The sequence below is a fragment of the Neodiprion virginianus genome, chromosome 2, assembly GCF_021901495.1.
Source record: "Neodiprion virginianus isolate iyNeoVirg1 chromosome 2, iyNeoVirg1.1, whole genome shotgun sequence".
Lineage (NCBI taxonomy): Eukaryota > Metazoa > Arthropoda > Insecta > Hymenoptera > Diprionidae > Neodiprion > Neodiprion virginianus.
This window is the reverse complement of record NC_060878.1, coordinates 19888780-19910816: the sequence shown is the minus strand read 5'-3', so window position 1 is coordinate 19910816 and position 22037 is coordinate 19888780. Positions and strand designations below refer to the sequence as shown.

Here is a 22037-nt window from a genome sequence, read left to right as displayed (position 1 = left end):
TTTTTCAGTACACCATACTACTTTTACTATCACAACTACATCAACAGTTGGAGAAGTAACACGCTTCGTGAGAACCAATTAGGAATCCGGTCCAGATCACAAAACCCATGACTATCGAATCTAACCTCAGAATACTACGGGGATAATGACTTGCTGATGTATCGATCTAACAAGTCGTTGTCCTCGCGGTATTCTGAGGTTAGATTCGATAGTCACGGGTTATGTCATTTTCATTGAGTTTGAGTTGGAATATAGCGAATATAGCGCTGTAGGTTTCTCTGCATTGCTAACATAACTGTCTCGTGTAAAAAATTAGCCGTCTCAGCTCCATTGTCCTCAAGTGTACCATGAGATATACCGCAGTAACCATTACAATTTCAGAAGCATCGGAGAAGCCGTGAATTTTGATATCTGAAGTACTTGAAGTGAGATTGATCAATCGAGGAGTGTTGAGTTGAGAGAGTTGAGGTAATTCGCTACCCAACGTCTTCCAGTGATGAGGTAGTTGTGGTGTAAGTGAGACATCCCAATCCACTTTTTAAAGCTCGAGATCTTGAATGGGTTTCTTCACCTTGATTAGTCATCGGGTAAATGAGACCTAGAGGGTTACATAATTGAGTAGTCTCTTGGTGATTCAGCGTTTGGTGTCGGTGAGATGCTGAGTAATCATGTCTGTGAATTCGAGAATATCAGCTTGCTGATTCTATGAGAGTCCCAGAAACCTTGCGGTTGAGTCGTCGAATAAGTCAGAATATTCTGAGTTTGGAGGTTTTGAGGTTTCAAGAAATTCTGAATGATTGCTTTTCCATTTTGTTAATGGATGACAACCTGATAAGCATATGTGAATATAAAGTGTTCTTCCTCTTCGAGCACAACTGTAAGAATGTCTGTAAGTGTGTTTACATTTTGGAATCTTACGCTTCTGATGCGAAGCCCGTAAGACAGTCAATGACCGTCTAATAATTTAAATGCGGATATGCATTATCAATATTAACATTAATCACGAGGCCTTTTCATTGTTGAAGATATAAATTTGAAAAACTGGTAAATTCGAAAAATTAACGACGGAGCCAGGAATCGAACCTGGTATCTAGCGATGCTTTACCGGAGCCTTACTCCACTAGACCACCTAGCCGCCCTGACTCTGATGTCGTTAATTCCTCTCATCACCAGTAAGTTCAAATTTGTTTTCTTGTGCTGTTGTATGTGTAAATATAAAGTGTTCTTCTTCTTCGAGCACAACTGTAAGAATGTCTGTAAGTGTGTTTACATTTTGGAATCTTACGCTTCTGATGCGAGGCCCGTAAGACAGTCAATGACCGTCTAATAATTGAAATGCGGATATGCATTATCAATATCAACATTAATCACGAGGCCTTTTCACTGTTGAAAATATAAATTTGAAAAACTGGTAAATTCGAAAAATTAACGACGGAGCCAGGAATCGAACCTGGTATCTAGCGATGCTTTACCGGAGCCTTACTCCACTAGACCACCTAGCCGCCCTGACTCTGATGTCGTTAATTCCTCTCATCACCAGTAAGTTCAAATTTGTTTTCTTGTGCTGTTGTATGTGTGAATATAAAGTGTTCTTTCTCTTCGAGCACAACTGTAAGAATGTCTGTAAGTGTGTTTACATTTTGGAATCTTACGCTTCTGATGCGAGGCCCGTAAGACAGTCAATGACCGTCTAATAATTGAAATGCGGATGTGCATCATCAATATTAACATTAATCAATCCGTCGTTAATTTTTCGAATTTACCAGTTTTTCAAATTTATATCTTCAACAATGAAAAGACCTCGTGATTAATGTTAATATTGATAATGCATATCCGCATTTCAATTATTAGACGGTCATTGACTGTCTTACGGGCCTCGCATCAGAAGCGTAAGATTCCAAAATGTAAACACACTTACAGACATTCTTACAGTTGTGCTCGAAGAAGAAGAACACTTTATATTCACACATACAACAGCACAAGAAAACAAATTTGATCTTACTGGTGATGAGAGGAATTAACGACATCAGAGTCAGGGCGGCTAGGTGGTCTAGTGGAGTAAGGCTCCGGTAAAGCATCGCTAGATACCAGGTTCGATTCCTGGCTCCGTCGTTAATTTTTCGAATTTACTAGTTTTTCAAATTTATATCTTCAACGATAAGCATATAGCCGCTGATGTCGTCGAAGAAGCTGCTTTTTTAAAAAGGTTCCACGGCGAGTGAAAATTTGTCACCTTCGTCGATGAGCAGTTGCTTCAGAACACGACCAGCTGAATATGGATCTGGAAGCGTGCTGTACGTGACTGTAGTAAGCTGATAAGCTTAAGTCTGAGATCATCATCAGTCGCGAAAATGCTTTAATAGTCCCAGTCGTCTGAGTAAACTTAAATTTGGCAGAACATTTTGGTGATGATACCTTTTCAAAATTCTGTTTTACTGAAAATAGTAATGTGAGATCTTTCGTTAGCCGCTTGAGCGACTTTTATCGCATGATACATTATTTCATTCTCATATTCATATAACAACCATTTTCACCCCGTCCAGCAAAAGTCACGTACAAACCGACAACATTCTCCAGTACCGGGTTTTATAAACGATTAGATTAACCGCTACTAAGAGCTGAGCTAAGAAATGCTGAGTCAGGTATAAACAGCTCCACCTGAAAGGCCCTCCAAGAATAATCCAAATTTTTCATCAAGAATTATTACAAACCGCCCATACTATAAGCATTTCAAATAGGTTACTTAATAAGCAGTATGGACGGAAGTATGAAAATAACAATAAGGTATCGTTTGCTTTATTCTAGTTAAACAATTACTGAGACTGAAAACCCTCAGAACACCAAATCATGCTTCAGCGTAGGACTCGACCTAGATCTTCGTCAAAGGGTCCCACTCACATTTCATTGGCTCATTACAACGCCCATTTATAGAACTTAGTTGCAGTTGCAGGCTTCTGGATCCTTTGACCCAAGAAGCCACGTCTTTCGTCTGTCGAATCACGGGGTGCGTGGACGGGGATGTGAGTTAGTCCTTTTGAGTAGAATAACTGTGAGAAATCTTAGTTGTGACCGGTCTGAAGTCTCAAGGTTTCTCGTTAACATCAAGCGTTTCGATTTGAACTGTCGACTGAAAAAATTCACTATCGCTTGATTTTCAACTTCACCGTTCTTCACTATTTCTTGTCGTTCCATGAAAAAACACTGTAAGATTCTTCAAGTTTATTACGGAAGATTAAGCCTTGGTCAACAGAATCGCTTAATGAAGACGATTTTTCTTGACCTGGGTGAATTGTTGAGTAATATTATTCTTGGATATCAAGGTCGTGAACAAAAAAACCACTTTTTTTTTGTATTAAAGTTTCAGTCCGGATGGGGGCCCTCCTCAGAACAATTTATTTCAGAACATCTGTCACAAACGAAAATTTTAAAATAATGTACAACTTCGTTATAATTAAATTAAATGTGAGAGGTTTGGGTAATAAGCAGGGATGATTGTGCTAATATGAATAAGAGGAATTACCTGATGATAAACTGACACTTTCGAGTAACGAAGAAAAGGAACCAACTAGTGTGTGGTGAATGCGTGTTAGAATAACCAAGTAAAACACAAATGTTCATTTTTAAAAAACACTACGACAGCGATACGAAACTCCCAAGCATTCATCCTGGTTGTCAATTGAATAAAAACACACAACGACCGTTTTAGGCTTTGAGTCTGGAGCATTTTTGAACGTGTGGAACGTCCGGTGTGTAGTGGGGGGAGACCGATATCAGTCATTATCAAGCAAGCACAGAGTCAACGGGTTAAATAGAAATCAGAAATTGTGAAGACGGTCAAATCGAGAGCAAGCTCAGACGGTAATAGATAGTTACGATCGGTGTATCACAGAGGTGTAAATAGTGATCAGATGTTTAATATCTTGTCTTCGATTAACAGAATTGGGATAAGCAACAATATTGCACATTTCTAACAATAACTCATTCTAATACAATGGTTCAACGTCTATAATGCTGGCTTGACAATAATTGAATAAATGATCAAATTCGATGGCATGTCTAGTCAGTGCAGTATAAACATCCTCACGTTCATGGATATTGCGTTTATGTTCAGTTATCCTGGTGTCCAGTTGCCTACCTGTTTGACCTACGTAGGACATGTTGCATTGGTTGCCGGGAATTTTATAGACTACACAAGAACGCATACACGGGGGTACAAGGTCCTTACCAGAGTCAAACATAGAGGATAGATCATGTGCACTTTTTCCCACAAATTGGATTTTATACTCAGAGAATATGCTGTTGAGTGACTGAAACAAACCCGCAACGTATGCGATGGTAACAAAATTTTTTTGAATAACTTGTGCACCAGATGCATCATTGTTGTTGTTAGAACTGATCGATGACAAAATGGAATCGTATTTAACCTGTATATGTTTGTTGAGCGAACAAATTGAATAGTCGTTCTTACGTAGTACCTGATGAATCAAGGACTTATTTTTGTGACGAAATTCCCTACTTGAAAGTCGAATCGCTCTAGCAACCAAACAATAAATCGTTCCAATTTTGTAAGATCGGGGATGGTGAGAATGAAAATTGAAGTAACTTTGTGACCAGGTAACCTTATGGAACCAGTCACTTTTGATGAGCTGGTTACCACTGACGATCGGAACATCCGAAAAGCTAATTCAATGATTACACTCTATTTCAAAGGTGAATTTTAATCTCGGATGGAATTGGTTAAGGACAGATAGGATTTCGTCAACTTTATCAGAAGGCACCGCTGTGATTATGTCATCTACATGTCTGAAAAAGAAAGGAGGCTTGAAGTCCGGTTTGTTAAGACAATATTGTTCGAGTTCATCCAAAACCATATCCGACAAAATTGGAGAGAGAGGCGAGCCCATCGGTAAACTATAAGTTTGAGCATAGTTGTTCCGATTAAATTTAAAAATGGCAGCCTTAAAACAGATGTGTAATGCTTTTATGAGTTCATTGAGTGGGACAGAAATCTTGTCCACCAACTGATGCCAACGCTGCTTCACCACGTTGATTGCTGGATCTTGTGGAACATTGGTAAACAATGGCACAACATCCAGCAAAACCAACACATGATCAGGTGGGAGACGAAAGTTCATGATAGCTTTAACTAGAGCAAAACTGTCTCTGACACGTGACAGAGGAGGGACAAGGTTGTTACCAATCCATTTACTAAGGAAGCGAGCTAGATTGATGGTAGGACTGTCAGTGAAAGAAGCTATAATTCTTACCAGTGTATCCCGTTTATGAATTTCAGGTAGCCCGTAGGCTCCAGGTGGAAACCAATCAGTTTTTGAAATTTGCCGTCTGAGTTGGTCAGAAATAAGTTTACTTTTGGACCAATCCATTGCTAATTTTTTAACTTCCCGTTGCAGGGTACAAGTAAGATCATATCTAACAACTCTGTAGGTGTTGTTGTTAGAGAGTTGATGCAACATTTTTTCCTCATACATTTGATTGTTCATAACAACAGTCGTGTTGCCCTTGTCTGCCTTCAAGAAAAGTAAATCCTGGTTATGTTTATGAAAGATTTTAGTTTCTTTGATCTTGTCAAGGATATTCTTGTCAACGTGAATGAGAAAAGAGGTGTTGATGAACTTTTTTAAGGCGTTTGTAAAATCTAGCCGAGCCATATTACGGGGGTCAGAGGGAATAAAAGAGATTTTGGATTCAAAATCAGAGATAAGTTTGTTGGTTGGAATGCGATGGGACTCAGAAGGAATGCCATACTTGGGTCCCATTTATAGCACATCAGCAACATTGATAGGAATTTCCGTATTACTACGGTTCACAATCCAATTTTCAAAGGTCGAGTCGATTGGATTAGAAGTAGGTCTTTCTTTGTTCTCAATAATATTAGCTAGCTTGTTAATGTGAGAAGGCTTGTGAGCATTGAAAACCGATTCCAATTTTTAGTGTCGTGTGTCAAAAACACACCCTCGACAGGTAATTCTACGGGAAGTTAAAAAATTAACAATGGATTGGTCCAAAAGTAAACTTATTTCTGACCAACTTAGACGGCAAATTTCAAAAACTGATTGTTTTCCACCTGGAGCCTACGGGCTACCTGAAATTCATAAGCGGGATACACTGGTAAGAATTATAGCTTCTTTCACTGACAGTCCTACCATCACTCTAGCTCGCTTCCTTAGTAAATGGATTGGTAATAACCTTGTCCTTCCTCTGTCACGTGTCAGAGACAGTTTTGCTCTAGTTAAAGCTATCACGAACTTTCGTCTCCCACCTGATCATGTGTTGGTTTCGCTGGATGTTGTGCCATTGTTCACCAATGTTCCACAAGATCCAGCAATCAACGTGGTGAAGCAGCGTTGGCATCAGTTGGTGGACAAGATTTCTGTCCCGCTCAATCAACTCATAAAAGCATTACACATCTGTTTTAAGGCTGCCATTTTTAAATTCAATCGGAACAACTATGCTCAAACTTATAGTTTACCGATGGGCTCGCCTCTCTCTCCAATTTTGTCGGATATGGTTTTGGATGAACTCGAACAATATTGTCTTAAAAAACCGGACTTCAAGCCTCCTTTCTATTTCAGATATGTAGATGACATAATCACAGCGGTCCCTTCTGATAAAGTTGACGAAATGCTATCTGTCCTCAACCAATTCCATCCGAGATTAAAATTCACCTTTGAAATAGAGTGTAATCATTGAATTAGCTTTTCGGATGTTCCAATCGTCAGTGGTAACCAGCTCATCAAAAGTGACTGGTTCCATAAGGTTACCTGGTCACAAAGGTACTTCAATTTTCATTCTCACCATCCCCGATTTTACAAAATTGGAACGATTTATTGTTTGGTTGATAGAGCGATTCGACTTTCAAGTAGGGAATTTCGGCACAAAAATATGTCCTTGATTCATCAGGTACTACGTAAGAACGACTATTCAATTTGTTCGCTCAACAAACATATACAGGTTAAATACGATTCCATTTTGTCATCGATCAGTTCTAACAACAACAATGATGCATCTGGTGCACAAGTTATTCAAAAAAATTTTGTCACTATCCCATACGTTGCGGGTTTGTTTCAGTCACTCAACAGCATATTCTCTGAGTATAAAATCCAATTTGTGGGAAAAAGTGCACATGACCTATCCTCTATGTTTGACTCTGGTAAGGACCTTGTACCCCCGTGTATGCGTTCTTGTGTAGTCTATGAAATTCCCGGCAACCAATGCAACATGTCCTACATAGGTCACACAAGTAGGCAACTGGACACCAGGATAACTGAACATAAACGCAATATCCATGAACGTGAGGATGTTTATACTGCACTGACTAGACATGCCATCGAATTTGATCATTCATTCAATTATTGTCGAGCCAGCATTAAAGACGTTGAACCATTGTATTAGAATAGGTTATTGTTAGAAATGTGCAATATTGTTGCACATCCCAATTCTGTTAATCGAAGACAAGATATTAAACATCTGAGTACTATTTACACCTCTGTGATACACCGATCGTAACTATCTATTACCGAGTGAGGTTGCTCTCTATTTTACCGTCTTAACATTTTCTGATTTCTATTGAACCCGTTGACTCTGTGCTTGCTCTGATAATGACTGATATCGGTTTTTCCCCACTACACACTGGACGCTCCACACGTTCAAAAGTGCTCCAGACTCAAAACCTAAAACGGTCGTTGCGTGTTTTTATTCAATTAACAACCAGGATGAATGCTTGGGAGTTTCGTATCGCGGTCGTAGTTTTTTTTAAAAATGAACGTTCGTGTTTTACTCGGTTATTCTAACACGCATTCACCACATACTAGTTGGTTCCTTTTCTTCGTTATTTGAAAGTGTCAGTTCATCATCAGGTAATTCGTCTCATTCATATTAGCACAAACAACTCTGCTTATTACCTCAACCTTTCACATTTAATTTTGTTATAACTAAGTTTTACATTATTTCCAAATTTCTGTTAGTGACAGATGTTCTGAAATAAATTGTTCTGAGGAGGGCTCCCATCCGGGCTGAAACGTTAACACAAAAAAACGTGTGTTTTTGTTCACGACCTTGATATTCAAGAATAATATCACTCAACAGAATCGCATTATATTAAGTTCCAATAATAACAATCAATTATTCTACCATTCACAATTGATAAGAATTCAATCATTTTAATACTATAATTGAATCATAAGCGAACTAAATGAACATTTTTGAACAATAAATTTTCGACACATTTGCACAAATGCCAAATTCATAAAGTGGCTCATTACCATCGGCTCGAGATCAACAACCCTTTTGATACTGAGGTGAAGATCTGATCCCGATATAACTCATCACTGATCGATTACATTTGACGAGTCTTAGTCTCGATGATCCACACATCTAAAGCTAAGGTTATTCGAGTAGTCTTCTTCAATAGTGTGCGAATCATTGTTTTCATCATTCTTTGAACATAAGGTCGTAACCTTCTCTTGTCGCCAATAAAGACAAAACATATTATCACGTGAGCACTTTAATGTAGAATTCGTGGCTAATTGGAAGTAATATCCCAGGCAGCACATTCATATACCAGTAACGTAACAAATACTTGAATCTTGTTCCTTCCGAAATCACAGCTACATCACATGTGCTCTACATGTACCGTACATGTACTCTATTATGTCCGCCACAAACCATTATGGCAGCTACGTAACAGGTACAGAACAGAGATACGTATCAAAGATATCACAGATATGGATGAGATTCATGCCCTTGCAAGTCCGTTATGTATCATTTATGTTCTTATTTTTTGCATCCAGCGCAGTTGTATATAGTAGTGACAGTTCAGATTCATAACTGCTGCGTAATACATCCAAATCAGAGCCATTGAATAAACGTACTTAATACGTATCTGTTACTCCGTGTAACATCCGGCGATTCATTTTATGCGCACGTGCACGCTGCTTAAAAAAAGCACATAAATACGAGGATATATATGGAAAAGATTATTTATTACCACCCAGAATATCGAAATACCATGTGTCATAAAAGTAACCAGCTAGAAATGAGTAATATAACAAAATAACAAAGGTACTAGAATCTAGAAAATCAAGATGTAGTGTCATACAAGTGACAATAGGGAAACGGGTATACAATACCGTTATACGTATTTTGCTTAATATAATACAGGTAATAGAATATCAAAATTCAACGTGTTACAGCGAGAAATAAGTACACACTACTTAACATGGTTCTTGGAGATCATAAGAATCTCACAATTTCACCCGTAGTATCACACAAGTAACAATATTTAGGTACTATAGTAGATATCAATCACAATCTATAATAAGCGCTGAGGACTCGAACGGCCCATAGGAAAAAGTAAATAAAAAAATTGCCATAAGAACGTAACTGAAAATTTAATCAGTCCGAATTTCAAGGAAAATTAAAGTTTAGGTTTTTATAAAAAAAATTATAGTTCTTTCCAATTTGATTGACAAAAACGAGGTTTTCTGAATCACTACAAAAATCTACAATTTTTCAAATGAACCACGGGATCTACAATTTGTTGATAAACTACAAAAAAAAAAAAACAATAATTTTCAATGAAAACTGTTCCAATTTCCCTAGAAATTCGTAGAAATTCCCACCAGGGTATTTTGTACTTTACATATCATATGATAATGAACATTTAAAAAGAGTAATACTGCAACCAGTATCTGACTTTTACGTTATGAAACGTATACGGAACTAAACAAAAAATTACTTAGGTACATAGATAACCTATGTGGAATCAAGTCAACACTGATGTGCCTGTAATGTAACTTGTGGCTGTATTATATGGTATTATATTTCGCGATAAAACAAGAATTGGAATCCTTTCAAAAATACGTAAATTCAAAATGAACGTATAGGCTATATATAGTGGCTTCGCAAGGTAACTACCGTTATATCATTTTTCCGTGTAGTTTGTTTATAATTTTTCTATCCAACTCCATGTCGAATATGTTGCTCACATCACCGGAAAGTGGGACAATATTTATACTGTTAGTATGGAGTTTTACTACAAAACCACAAAGTACATGGTAAACATGATACAATTGTGGTTTTGATGTGAAACTACTGCACCGTAAACATTCGAGGTATGAAATTAGCTTCAAACTATTTAAGATTAAGATATATGAAGGTATGAAAGCTATCAAATGAACTTAAAAATCTATATGAATTGCAGTTTGTAGGTGAGTATCATGAATTAACTTGAGCCAGTACAGATGTAAGTTGTAAAACAAGAATAAATTGAAATTAAATATAAGATTGACTCCAATTCGTTGAACTGTGGTTAATTTACAGTATGAACTTGTGCGATTGCTCGTGCTTCCTCTATGCTCGTGCTTTGGCCTTCGCCTTCTCTTCTCTGATAAATCTTTGTTTTCCTTGACGGAACCACTCACTGCAAGTTTCTTCAAATTCTTTGTCCGTCATGTTATAATTCACCATTACTGCATCTAGGAAATAAAAATAGATCTAATTTTTATAAGGGAAAGGAACATTCCGAGTCTGAATCAGATGAATTACATTGGATAAATCCACTTCGCGGTGAAATTTTTCTGCAATGGCATTACAAAGTGAAGAAGACTTTAGTGGTATCGCAAAGATTAATTGCAATAGCAATAACTATTGCTAGCATATATTGTACTTACATACATAATTAAGACTCAACATCATGCGATTTTTTTCTCGCCCCTTGCCACTATCCCAATATACGTAATTTAGCGAACTAAATTCTCTACCGAATTTTTTGTGCAGAAATTACTTCCCAGATCGCATTGAAATGAAATAACGTAACACAATCTCTAACCTTGCTGAATGTAAAGAAAAATTTGTTTATAGAGACATAAAAATCTGAAAACTAGTGCAATGTGCAATTGGCCGCTATTGACACACTTGTAATATCGTTTCATCTCTGTGATAATTTTCGGCACTCACTAGCTATCCAGTGCTACTTCATGCACAGCAACATTACAACAAGATTATGAGTACTTCACTTTGATGTAAGTTCTAATAACTAAGAATGCTGTCCGTAAAATTCAATTGTATGTGTGTACATGAGTGGCAAAAAAAATTGCCTGAGGTTCAATCTTAAGATTCTTATCATATGAATTGATTATTACTTGATTGTTGATAATTAATACCTTTGGTGATCTTTATTATAGCCAAATTTTGGACTGAAAAATTATCACGTAGGCCCAACCAGGAACAATTCTGAGCCACTGCATTTGAGAAAACTCTTCGAAGAATACGCAATGTAGTATCTTTTGCTCCGCTACCTCCAATTCGTTTGAAATATGATCCCTACGGTTATTCAAAATGGTCAACAAATCAATTCTATGACATAAAATTCAAGAAAATTGAAGAATAAATTAGTTCGTACATTCTTCATACTTATATAATTTTGGGATTTCATTTTCGCATATATTCTGAGAAAAAAAACCTCTAAACAGACGTAAGAAATTATCATGAAATTTCTCAAATTGTTTTACGCTTCAATGTAGGGAGAAAATCAATAGCAAAAAGTGCAACGAATACATATAACACGTAATTTTATACATAGCATGATCCAAAATGGCCGTACTTTGTCATAATAGTTGCTTTCTTCTGAAAATTGAAAATCAAAATATACAGTAAGAAAATTTCAAGAAGCCAATTGATTTAATCAAATAAGAGCTGTTTCAATTACCTAATTAGGAGGCAAAAATGATTTCACCATGTTTCCGAAATTTTGGTCGATCAAACTTATTATTCTCAAATTCTCGCTAATGCAAAATGTCGAAAAGCAAAGAACTTAATTTAGACAATTGTTTGCAGGAATGAAACCGTGGACTTGGGATTAACAATTAATCTGAATTAGCTGTTTGTTTTTGGTATTTTAAGTCAACGAAAATTTGAATTGCGGATCAAGTTCGATCCATCAAAACTTCAGACAGATATTTCACGTCCGGTCTGTGGCTTCACAACGTTTTCGTTCAGCTGAAGCTGTGTACTGACTTTCACTTTATGAGTTGATATTATTCTGTGTTTCTTGGGTAATGGGCTGCGAGTTCTTAAATCCAGTGGGATTTATAACTGCTACCACATTGATAACGTTTGTACAAATTTAATACATAATAGAAACGGTTAGCTTCTTGACATTGTTTCTCTCAAACATTGAGTCTTCTAATCTAAGACCTTCCTAAAGAATCGTTCTCGATTTGAGCTACCATAAACTCAAGGGTTCTACTGTCATTCCAATATCAAATTTTCGAGCTAACAAGAGTAACACTATTCAAGTACTCACCACACTAGATTTTAGGGTAGCATTTATTTCCAATTGGTATTCAAAGTCCTTCAGTTTATCAATTGTAGGAAATGGTAACGAATCTGTGATCATGAGCAGTTCAGCACTTGCAGGGGTGTCGGTGTCATCATGAAATCTTGTTTGTAATTTATTCAAACTTGCTGTCAAAGATTTTACCTCTACTGCTATTTCAGCAACTTTTTTGAATAATTTATTAAAATTATCTGTAGGAAAATACGATTGATTATTCTGCTACTCAATAAGACTGTCATATCTGACCACTAATTCATTACGTAGAGGATAATACAAACCTTCAATAATTCGTACCAAAGACTCGGACCTATCTATAAAATACCATAATGAAATATTAGAACAAATTTAGAAATGTCAGAATGATGGCACCGAGATTTAACTACAGGGAAATCAACCTCATGTTATTGTTAACAGATATGCCAATTTTCCAAAACTAGTTCTGAATCACAAGTTTGGTGGCACTGACAGTCGTATACACATACAGTTTACAACTACATTAATTCTTCTTTTGTAGTTACAGTCTCGGTGCTATACTGACAATGAGATGGTCACAAATGTAGGTACCTTGTGTATACGCATCTGATCTGTTAGATGTGTACAATGGCAAAGAGGTAGTTATTGCATCATATACTGGTAGTGATGAACTTGGTGCTACAAGTAATCTCTGCTCTGTAGATAAAAATATCGATATTTTTATGCAGTTTTATGAAATACATGCTACAAAGGCAGTATTTTCGTAAAAGGGCAAGAAAAAGTTTTTGTGTGATTCAAGGCCTACGGCTTCTAGGCGTGTTCCAAGTAAAGAGAAGGAAAAGGACCTGAAAAGTACCCAACAGGTACAATCTAACTATATAAACGCAAAATGCCTCGAACCCCCAAAAACTTTTTCGAATTGACAAACTAATACAGACTACAGGGATTTTTTTAAAGGTGTTTTAGACCAAGAAATATCATGCCATGATATTATGTAGTTGACATCACCTGTTTCAATTGGAGCTTTGGTAAGTACTTGCTGCGATAACACTTTTGGGACGTTGCGTGTGGTTTTAAGTGAATCTGACAATAAAGAGTATATATGAACATGAGAATACGCAAGTGTGAGAAACGTATAAAGTGCATTGTGTATGCACGATTATTTGCTCACAACTGAGCTTGATACGTAACTTATTGCTTCTACAAAATCGATAACGAACACTATAATTGTAAGTAGAATGAAAGAAATTACCATTTTGTGTTAATGTTTCGTGAGGCTTATCGGTTGATGATGTCATTGTAAACGCACAAAACGTCTTTACTGGACTGCAATTCAGTGTTCTAATTGAAATGGAGTCTAGAATGAAAGTCATCAGTCAACTTAATCACTACACGTATCTCAGAAGTATTTTGATTACTCATCAAGTTACATTAATTATAGTAAAACTGCAGTAATATGATAGATGATAATGCCAAAAATTGGAAGTGCACTGGGGGGGCTATACTATTACCAGAAACTTGTACAATCTTGATTTTAATTAATTGCTGTTTAAACAGTATGTTCACTTTTCAAATGCAATAGTGTACCAGGTCTTAGCTCATTTAAGAAAGCCATTTCTGGAATACTCATTTACTAGTAATTTTCGAAATATAAATACCAGGAGACTAATCTATTTCAGGCATCAAAGTCATGGGCTCTCGAGCTTCCAAGATGCTGGATACTTTAGCTATGTATCTTCTGATTCAGGAAATTTTTATTGGAAAACATATCTCATATAAACATATATTCTCGCGGGCAATAATCAATTCCGGAAAGTTTCAAATTTCAATAAATTATTCAAATTTTTGTTATACAAAGATTGAAGGACACAGAAAAGATGATGAGAAAAAAAAATGTAGATTCTTTTTTTCTTATGAATTAATTTTTTGAACATTGTGAGCAAATTAATACAAGATGTTATAATAAACTACGTATATAATTATCAAAATACAAAAAACTCGTGACTTTCAGTTTGTGACTTTTAATATAACAGCACATAAATTTTCATATAACTTTTTAGCTTCAAAACTGATTTACGCAACAAAATCTTTCAATGACAAAATTATGGGTTCGCCTATTTCAATGTAGAGTACCCATGAACATCATCAAAGGCTCAAAAGCACATGAGAATAATTTCTACCAATATAATGATCATTATAAATTACAAGTGGCGATTTTATTTAGAACACTCCAAATTTTGATCATTTTCTACGTGTTTGTCACGTCATTCATAAACCACAGTCGTGTTGAATAATTGTTGTATACAAAAATGTGTACCTGATTTCTTTGATGTGGGTGCCTGACAGTCAAAAGTCATGTTAGTTTGTGTTAATGGATAACCTGAAATGGATTAGAAAAACAAATGTAGAATGGGACAAATTACACTAGTCCTGATCATGTGTTCATTGTATGTACGAAGATGAATATTTGTCTGCATGACTTTGGATTTATATACCTTTTGGTTCATCGGTCTCTTCATAAATAACAGGAATATTTTCAATATCGAACTGCATGCTGTTGTTAGTGACGTAATTATGTGGTAGATCAGGAATTTTTTTAAGCATGTTTCTGCATGACATTTCTTGTTCGCTGTCTGAATTTCCAATAATTTTTTTTTGTGACATAGATTTCTTTTTTCTTTGAATCCGTTTTCTATCTGGTATATTTTGTTCATCACTTGATGAAATACTCTCAGCTTTTTTTCTGGCTTTTTCCAAACTCTCTGCATGTAAACAAAAAATATATTCATAAATTGAGAACAAAACGAAAATTGAAAATATATTGGTCATTAATTCTCTTTAAAGAAACGAGTCTGAAAATCACGGCAAATAAGGTAAATGAACCAATCATTAGACATGAACCTAATGCTGGACAGTCCTAGTAACTTGACGTTTTTGACCAATCCAGTTGATAAAAAACATATGGTTATTGGGACTCTCAAGCTATTGGTAAATGTCCAAATAATTATATGTTTGTTTACTTTATCTGATCATGTAAATACCACTATCTCTGCTGTTAATCAGGGTTGCCATCAAATCTGAAATCAGAAATTGCCTGACTTTTCTAGGTGTTTCAGTACCAAATTAATTTTTTTCCCTGACCATTGTTTTGCATGTAACATTTGTTTAGTCACAGGCAATCGAAAGTATTAGTAGATCATGACAGTGCTACTTCAGTTAGAGACCTATCTGAAAATAGTGCTGTACTTTTATAATAATATTATCAATTTCCCATGACTGTGAAGACATGCATTGGGAAGCGTGATAACAAATTTTGATGTTTGAGGCGTTGAATTTGAGATTTAAAAGGTTGGAAGACTCGAAAAAAATTCCCGACTTAGTGAAATGAGACAAGATTCCCTGAGTTTTCCAGACAGTACAAATTCCCTGACATTTCCAGCTTTTCCAGATTTCCAGGTCTTATAGACACCTGCTGTTTATAATTAACAAGCTGTAGCTCTTCACCCAATCAAATGTGTGACCTGAAGGCAATATCTTCAGATTCATTGGACTAATAATATACAATATTAATACTCTCATGGAATAAAAGCTACATGCCTGAAATTCCAAACCTTTATTAAAACGAAAATTGCAACAGGTTTATATACTAGGCTGGTTTTTACTAAAATTTTCCATAAATTGAAACTTGAAGTGTCAAAAAATTAAACTCTACTGTTGAAATCAGGTTTCAATTTTTCCCGAATTTTGGCTGACAAAATAACATGGTAAATTCTTTAAATTTTCGTTCAAATGAAGATTCAGAACTTCAGGTAGTAAAACAACTACGGTATCGGAAATATGTACTAATAATGCAAATACTAAACACATAATACATTAAAATTAATATTAATGTTTATTGGTATGGTATTCAGGAAATTTTTCTAACTATTACCCAACTACGCATGACCTGATAATCATCTGTATTTTTGTGAATACAAGGCTTCATTTAAGCAACTATTTTCTGTATATACCTTCTAAAGAAAACCAGCATATAAGTAAAGTAGAAGTTTTTCGAGCACATCCACCATGAAAAAACCTTGACTTGTATTCGCAACAATACTGTTAAATCGAGCAAGTTTACGATGATATAATTTAAAACATCGACTGTGATATAATTAATCGACAGATTTTTGCCTATCTTGATCATTGCTCAAGACAATAAATAAATAGAAACTTTACCAAAATAGTTTTCGAATATGACGTCGTACAATTCCCACTTAGGATCTTCAGTATCGGGCAATACTTTTTTAACCATGAATGCACTTATGTTTTTTGTCTTAGGCCACCAGCATTTTGTATTGTTGGGAGTTAACCAACAACTCGGGACCTCAGATGTCACTTGTTCATCGTCAGAATCATCATTTGAAAAAGATACAACAGCGTAGGGCAACGGCATGTTTCTTGAATGGAAAAAGAGGACAGTTGATGAATTATCATAGCGTGTTCGTCTAATCATAATTAACAGCGATAAAGCGATCACCAACTACGTATATTTTGCGGCTTGTGTCTGGCTATCGCATGTTGGACGGTTATGTACAGAATTGCAAAAATTTGTATACGTAAATTTCGAGCATCCCAAAACGAGGCGGCTATCCACATGGTTGAGGGACACTCACAATCAGTCGCGCAATTCACGTGTAAGTTTTACATCTGAGTAAAATATCATGCAGAAGAGGTTAAAATGAGTTCGAAATCTTTGATGTCGAAAATACACGCGCGCGCGATAGAAGCCACGATGCCGGTGTCTGTCACCCGCAAAGCATAACTTGTGAATTTTTAGGTTAGATTTAGCGTAACTCTACTTAGGTTACGTGCCCGTTTACGTGACTTAAATAGGATCACGGAACCGTGTAAATAGACGCATCGATGAAAAAAGATATTCGATTTATATAGGAAAATATTCAAATAAAATTACCTATAGATTGTGTAGATGTAACCGGCAGAACCAATTCTGATCAGTCGGTTGATTATTGAAGTCCGAATATATCGTGAGAATGACGTAATGACTGCGTACAACACTAACTGCACTGACTGCACTGGACGCAATAACACTAATCGAGATCAATCGATCTATGTATTTCAAGTAATTAAATTATTTAATGCGAAACTTCAATACTTGGACACGTGGGAGCTACGACCGAAATGCGTAATAAAACAATATGGCCACCAGCCAGCCCGGAAATCTGTAGAAAAAGCGAGAGCGCGAACATTTGTGACACGCGGGACTAAGCGGGAAATTTAAAATAGATAAATCGTGAATTTAAGAATGACGTTGTGTTTTTACTATGATATTTATAATTACTTTACGTGTTATGAATGATGCAACAATGGAGTGACCACATTTTCACTATCGGTTAATTTGAATTTTAGACATTTCAATTTAATGTTGGAAATGCAAACTTTCACAAGTTGATGCTGTCTATCAACAAGTTGTATTCCAATTTTTGAAGATTCACATGGTATTTTGAAGAATGATTTCGGGTTTAAAAATTTCTGACCTGTTAGATATATTATTTTATTTTCGAGATGAATTCTCGATACTTCGATAATTGCACCATCTTTTAAGCAACAGCAATTGTCAGGAATTTTTGTACTTATAAAAAAATCACGATACCGAATAGATTGAATGTTTTTTTTGCCATTACTGGTCTCTTCAATGTTTGCATATTTTATGATTGGATATTCAAATTTTTCAGATTGGACGTTGATTTTACATTCTTCTTGATGACGTTTTATAAGTTGTGCTAAAGGCTTGCTGGATGTTATTAATAACTTTTTAATTTTTTGCATATAATTTTCAAATTTAAACGCACTAAATTTATCTAGAGGCCCTTTCAACTTTACATCATTACAAAGGTGTATCAAATTATGCACGTTGTATGACACATGCTGGTGACCATAGAGTAATGGAAAAGATTCAACAAAATACTGTAGCAGTTGTCTGGCATAATCGTTCAATTTTATGTGGTATTCAGGGCTCGCTAAAATTCGAATCGCAACGCTCAAGCATAGGAAATGATTGTATTTGTCACTCGGCAAATTATCGAGAAATACTATTGGTCCAGTATATAATAACAACTGTCGTAGTTCAGTAGCCTTGAACCGATCTACTTCCTCCAAAGGTCTTGCCTTTCTCGAAAATTCTTTTGATATGGATTTATTTAATGATAGTAATAGATCTGACGCTCGTTTACGGTGAAAATTTGTCATTCTAACATCTTTGTTTCCTTTGATCCAAAACTGTAACAGTTTTTTCATTACACCTAAACAGACCAAGTGCATATAATCTATTGGAAAATCTAATATCATGTCGATAAATAAGTTTTCAAGGATAGATGTTTTTTTGTGATGCTCTTCATTGGTTTTCAGTCTAAATGATTCGTTAGTTCGTAATCTTGCTGTTGTCTCAGGGTATGTCACTCGATTATCAATGAATTCTCCTTCCTGCACACATTTCCCACAGCCAAAATAAGCGTTATGCCCTTTGGTTCCAGTAATGAAACATTTCGCAGGTGTATCGGAAACAAATGCATTAATTTTAATGGGAACTGTTTTATTACCTATACTCAAACCTGCATCAATGATCCTATCACACTCTTCGGTGAAGTACTTCATAAATTCATTACTATCATGAGGCTTCTCATTACCATGATATAGACCGACGATGAAGGGTTCGGTGTAAAAATCTGTTTCGATAGATGCTAGTATAGGCCAAAATTGGCTGCCTGAACTTTTTGTCAAGGGAAGTCCATCGACATTAATGTTGATTTGTAATTCTTTCGGACAATTTTCAGTTGAATAATACTTGGCAACACTTCTTACTAAACCTTGCGCTAGACCAAAATGATAATAATGCCCAGGACTCATATCAATAATTTCCAGCTTTCGAGGAGTTTGAAGTAAAGTTCTTGCATCTAGAGGTACGTCGTGTCCATGTTTAACTAAAATTTTCAATAAAGCATTAACATTGCTATGATTGATGCAACAATTAACAACCCAGTTTCGAAGATCATTCCGTAAGTCTGATTTATCAATGTTAGGGTCCGGCTTGCATTTTTGAGGCAAGCTACCACCACTACTGTCACTAAAGTTGACATTATCATTGAGGTTTTCGTGAATAGGTTCACTTAAGGCAATATTGTTGGAATCTATTGGATCAAGCTGTACGTCTGCAGTAATGCCACCATTGTTGAACTCAGCTGTATTAGACTTTGTATCTGTACAAGTACAAACTGTTGCTGGGATATGGCGAGGAATCGATGAATTGTCATTGGTATTACAGAGTTTCCGATACTCTTCTTTAATTTGACGTCTTCGTTGCCTTCTCGTCACATACCGAGAATCTTTCAATACCTTAGGCATCTCAATGAGTATATACAATATACACACACATATAATCTGTAAATAAAAGATAAGGGTTCTTTGTGACATTCAGGCATTACTATCGGTCAATTTATTAAGGTTATACTTGTGAACTAAGGACTCTGGTCCAGTGTACAGGGTGTCCAGTGACTGAGAAATATAAAATTCTCTGAAAATTCCAAATTTTTCACTGATTTATAAGGGTTTTTTCTGAATAAAAACACCACTTCTACTACTTAAATGACTAGATTGTGTAATGTAGATGAGTAAATCGAACTCACATGGCGCACAAATATAGCACTGTATTCAATAATGCCATCAGTTAAGAAGAGCAGATTTGCCACAGTGGCTAAATAAAATACTATCAAAATTAAATGTTTGCATTATATGGTGTTGACAAAACCAGGGTAAAAAATCATATTAGATAGAGAAAAAAATCCGAAATTCCAGAAATAACTCGAATTTCTGGGAATTTCCTGAAACCTCCATGAACATGAAATTGCCTATCAATTTCTTGTTTAAAGATGTTCCCTGAGCACTAGACTCCCTGAGCACTAGACACCCTGAGTTCGCAATCCTTATCCTTTTTATTTACGTATCAAGGAAATAAGAGGCAGTTAGTGGATCAGACATAGTCCATGGTTCACAAATATACCTTGCATTCACAGCAATGTGGCAACAAAAATTGTTATCTTATTTGTACAAAATATTCGGATCGAGAAAGCACAAATATTTCATTAAATATAAATCAGATCTCAATAAACCAAAGAAGCAAAGCCTTTTTTAATTTGCACCTTTGTAAACTTGATGAAGCTGAAGCTAGTAGCCCAAGTTAGTCCACCAAGTGCACTAATGTTGATTACTAAACCCTCTCTGGAAGCTGGTGTATTTCCACTATAATTCTCATCGTCAGTTTTTATCTTACTTCAAGACAGTTGCCTTGCAACGCCATTGACTCACAGGACGATTTGCAACTAGATTCAAAACTGTTGACGCTACGCCATGCAGATTATATCTATGCACTAACTCGCAGTCATTCCACTACCGCGTGGAAAGTAGTGCACGCCATTCGCCAATCCCCTACGCAAGGGGGTTTCCAGGCAAATCTCAAGAAAATTTAACACTTTTCTAGTACCGTAAACATATTTAACTGTACCGTATTATTCTCTTCAAAAGAAGTGGCCGCTAACTTCAGCTTCATGTAAACTTGCTGGCCATGTCATTCAGATAAGTGAAGACAAGGGCAAAGTGTTAGAGTTTCAATGAGGGTGCTTGTTTCCAGAAATTCGAAAATAACTAAATGAGTATATTAGTCACCTCTATTTTTTTTAAATGTTTACTGTTTTACCGTTACTGTTCTATTTTGGTTGGTAGCTATTTGCGTGGCTGGTCATAAAACTCCTTATCGAATAGCTGGATGCTAGGATGATGAAACCGAATGTAGCAGTGGGCAGCGGGAGTTGGCAATGAAACGTGCTACACTGATAATCATGAGGTGGCGAAAGAAAATAATCGAGAGCAAATTTTGTGGAAAGAATTGCATTTTTTATCTTACTCAGGAGAAGTTCAATGCACGGGCTACCAGTTTCGTAAAGAAGTTCGCACGGCAGTGACGCAACAAGTCATGCCAAAGACGCGCAGCAGAAGTTTGAATGAATTTGGGTAAAATGTGCACTTACCTGATACTGGCTCAAGTCTTGTACACATAACACTACTTCACTTGTATGTTGTTACTTGTATGACACTGGGTGGAATAATACATATTTAGTTAATTATATTTTGATACGACATCAGATGGCCGCGGATCACACCGTCTAAGGCGGGCGCGGGGAAGACGTCTCCCATGATGCCTGCAAGCCATGCTGCAAGCCGAGTTGATGATGACAATATGGCTGTCGGAAGCGGAAGTCACACTTATTGACTACGACTATATACAATAATGGCTTTAGTATTATTAATTATACTATGCCTGTGTTTCGTTTGATAGGTGAAACACTGTATGAAAATGTGCGACCAAATATTACATCGAGAATTTTGCTAGAATAAAAATACTCGGATATATATTACGATTACATATATTAATACAGTCACTGTTTTGCATTCTCATCCTTACGTTCGGTTCCGATATCCGCTTGGCGCGCAATATCAAATATTATATTATCGTATTAGTACATAACGAGTATGCATAAGTCTTTTCCCTACTGAAAATCTCGGCATGGGATCTAATGTGCGATTTTATATGAGATATCATACGAGCTCACATAAGACCTCATATTGGCTTAAATGAGATCTCATATCAGCTCTT

General features: G+C 36.1%; 3 protein-coding genes across 10 annotated transcripts in view; all 3 read right to left on the bottom strand.

Moving 5' to 3' along the window:
• The window catches only part of LOC124299125 (sodium-dependent neutral amino acid transporter B(0)AT3), a 521903-nt gene that overhangs the window by 312325 nt on the left and 187541 nt on the right, over window positions 1-22037 (bottom strand). The gene's annotated exons all lie outside the window — the stretch shown is intronic.
• LOC124299127 (uncharacterized) lies at window positions 9710-17656 on the bottom strand. 8 transcript variants are annotated; one of them, XM_046752093.1, is made up of 12 exons: window positions 17286-17653; window positions 16550-16770; window positions 15373-15408; window positions 14827-15093; window positions 14649-14711; window positions 13584-13688; window positions 13340-13414; window positions 12923-13027; window positions 12637-12669; window positions 12326-12549; window positions 11184-11343; window positions 9710-10515 (listed from the first exon to the last, which is right to left on the bottom strand). In XM_046752093.1, exons 2-12 carry the CDS (start codon window positions 16764-16766, stop codon window positions 10475-10477), a joined length of 1326 nt encoding a protein of 441 aa, XP_046608049.1. In that variant the 5' UTR covers window positions 16767-16770; window positions 17286-17653; the 3' UTR covers window positions 9710-10474. The 8 variants fall into 8 exon arrangements, with proteins under 8 accessions (XP_046608049.1, XP_046608052.1, XP_046608048.1 ...); XM_046752089.1 differs by having other exon boundaries at window positions 9712-10496; window positions 17286-17648; XM_046752096.1 differs by lacking the exon at window positions 11184-11343 and having other exon boundaries at window positions 9710-10496; window positions 17286-17656.
• LOC124299126 (uncharacterized) lies at window positions 17672-21604 on the bottom strand. Its single transcript, XM_046752088.1, has 2 exons — window positions 21412-21604; window positions 17672-19768 (listed from the first exon to the last, which is right to left on the bottom strand). Exon 2 carries the CDS (start codon window positions 19730-19732, stop codon window positions 17681-17683), a length of 2052 nt encoding a protein of 683 aa, XP_046608044.1. The 5' UTR covers window positions 19733-19768; window positions 21412-21604; the 3' UTR covers window positions 17672-17680.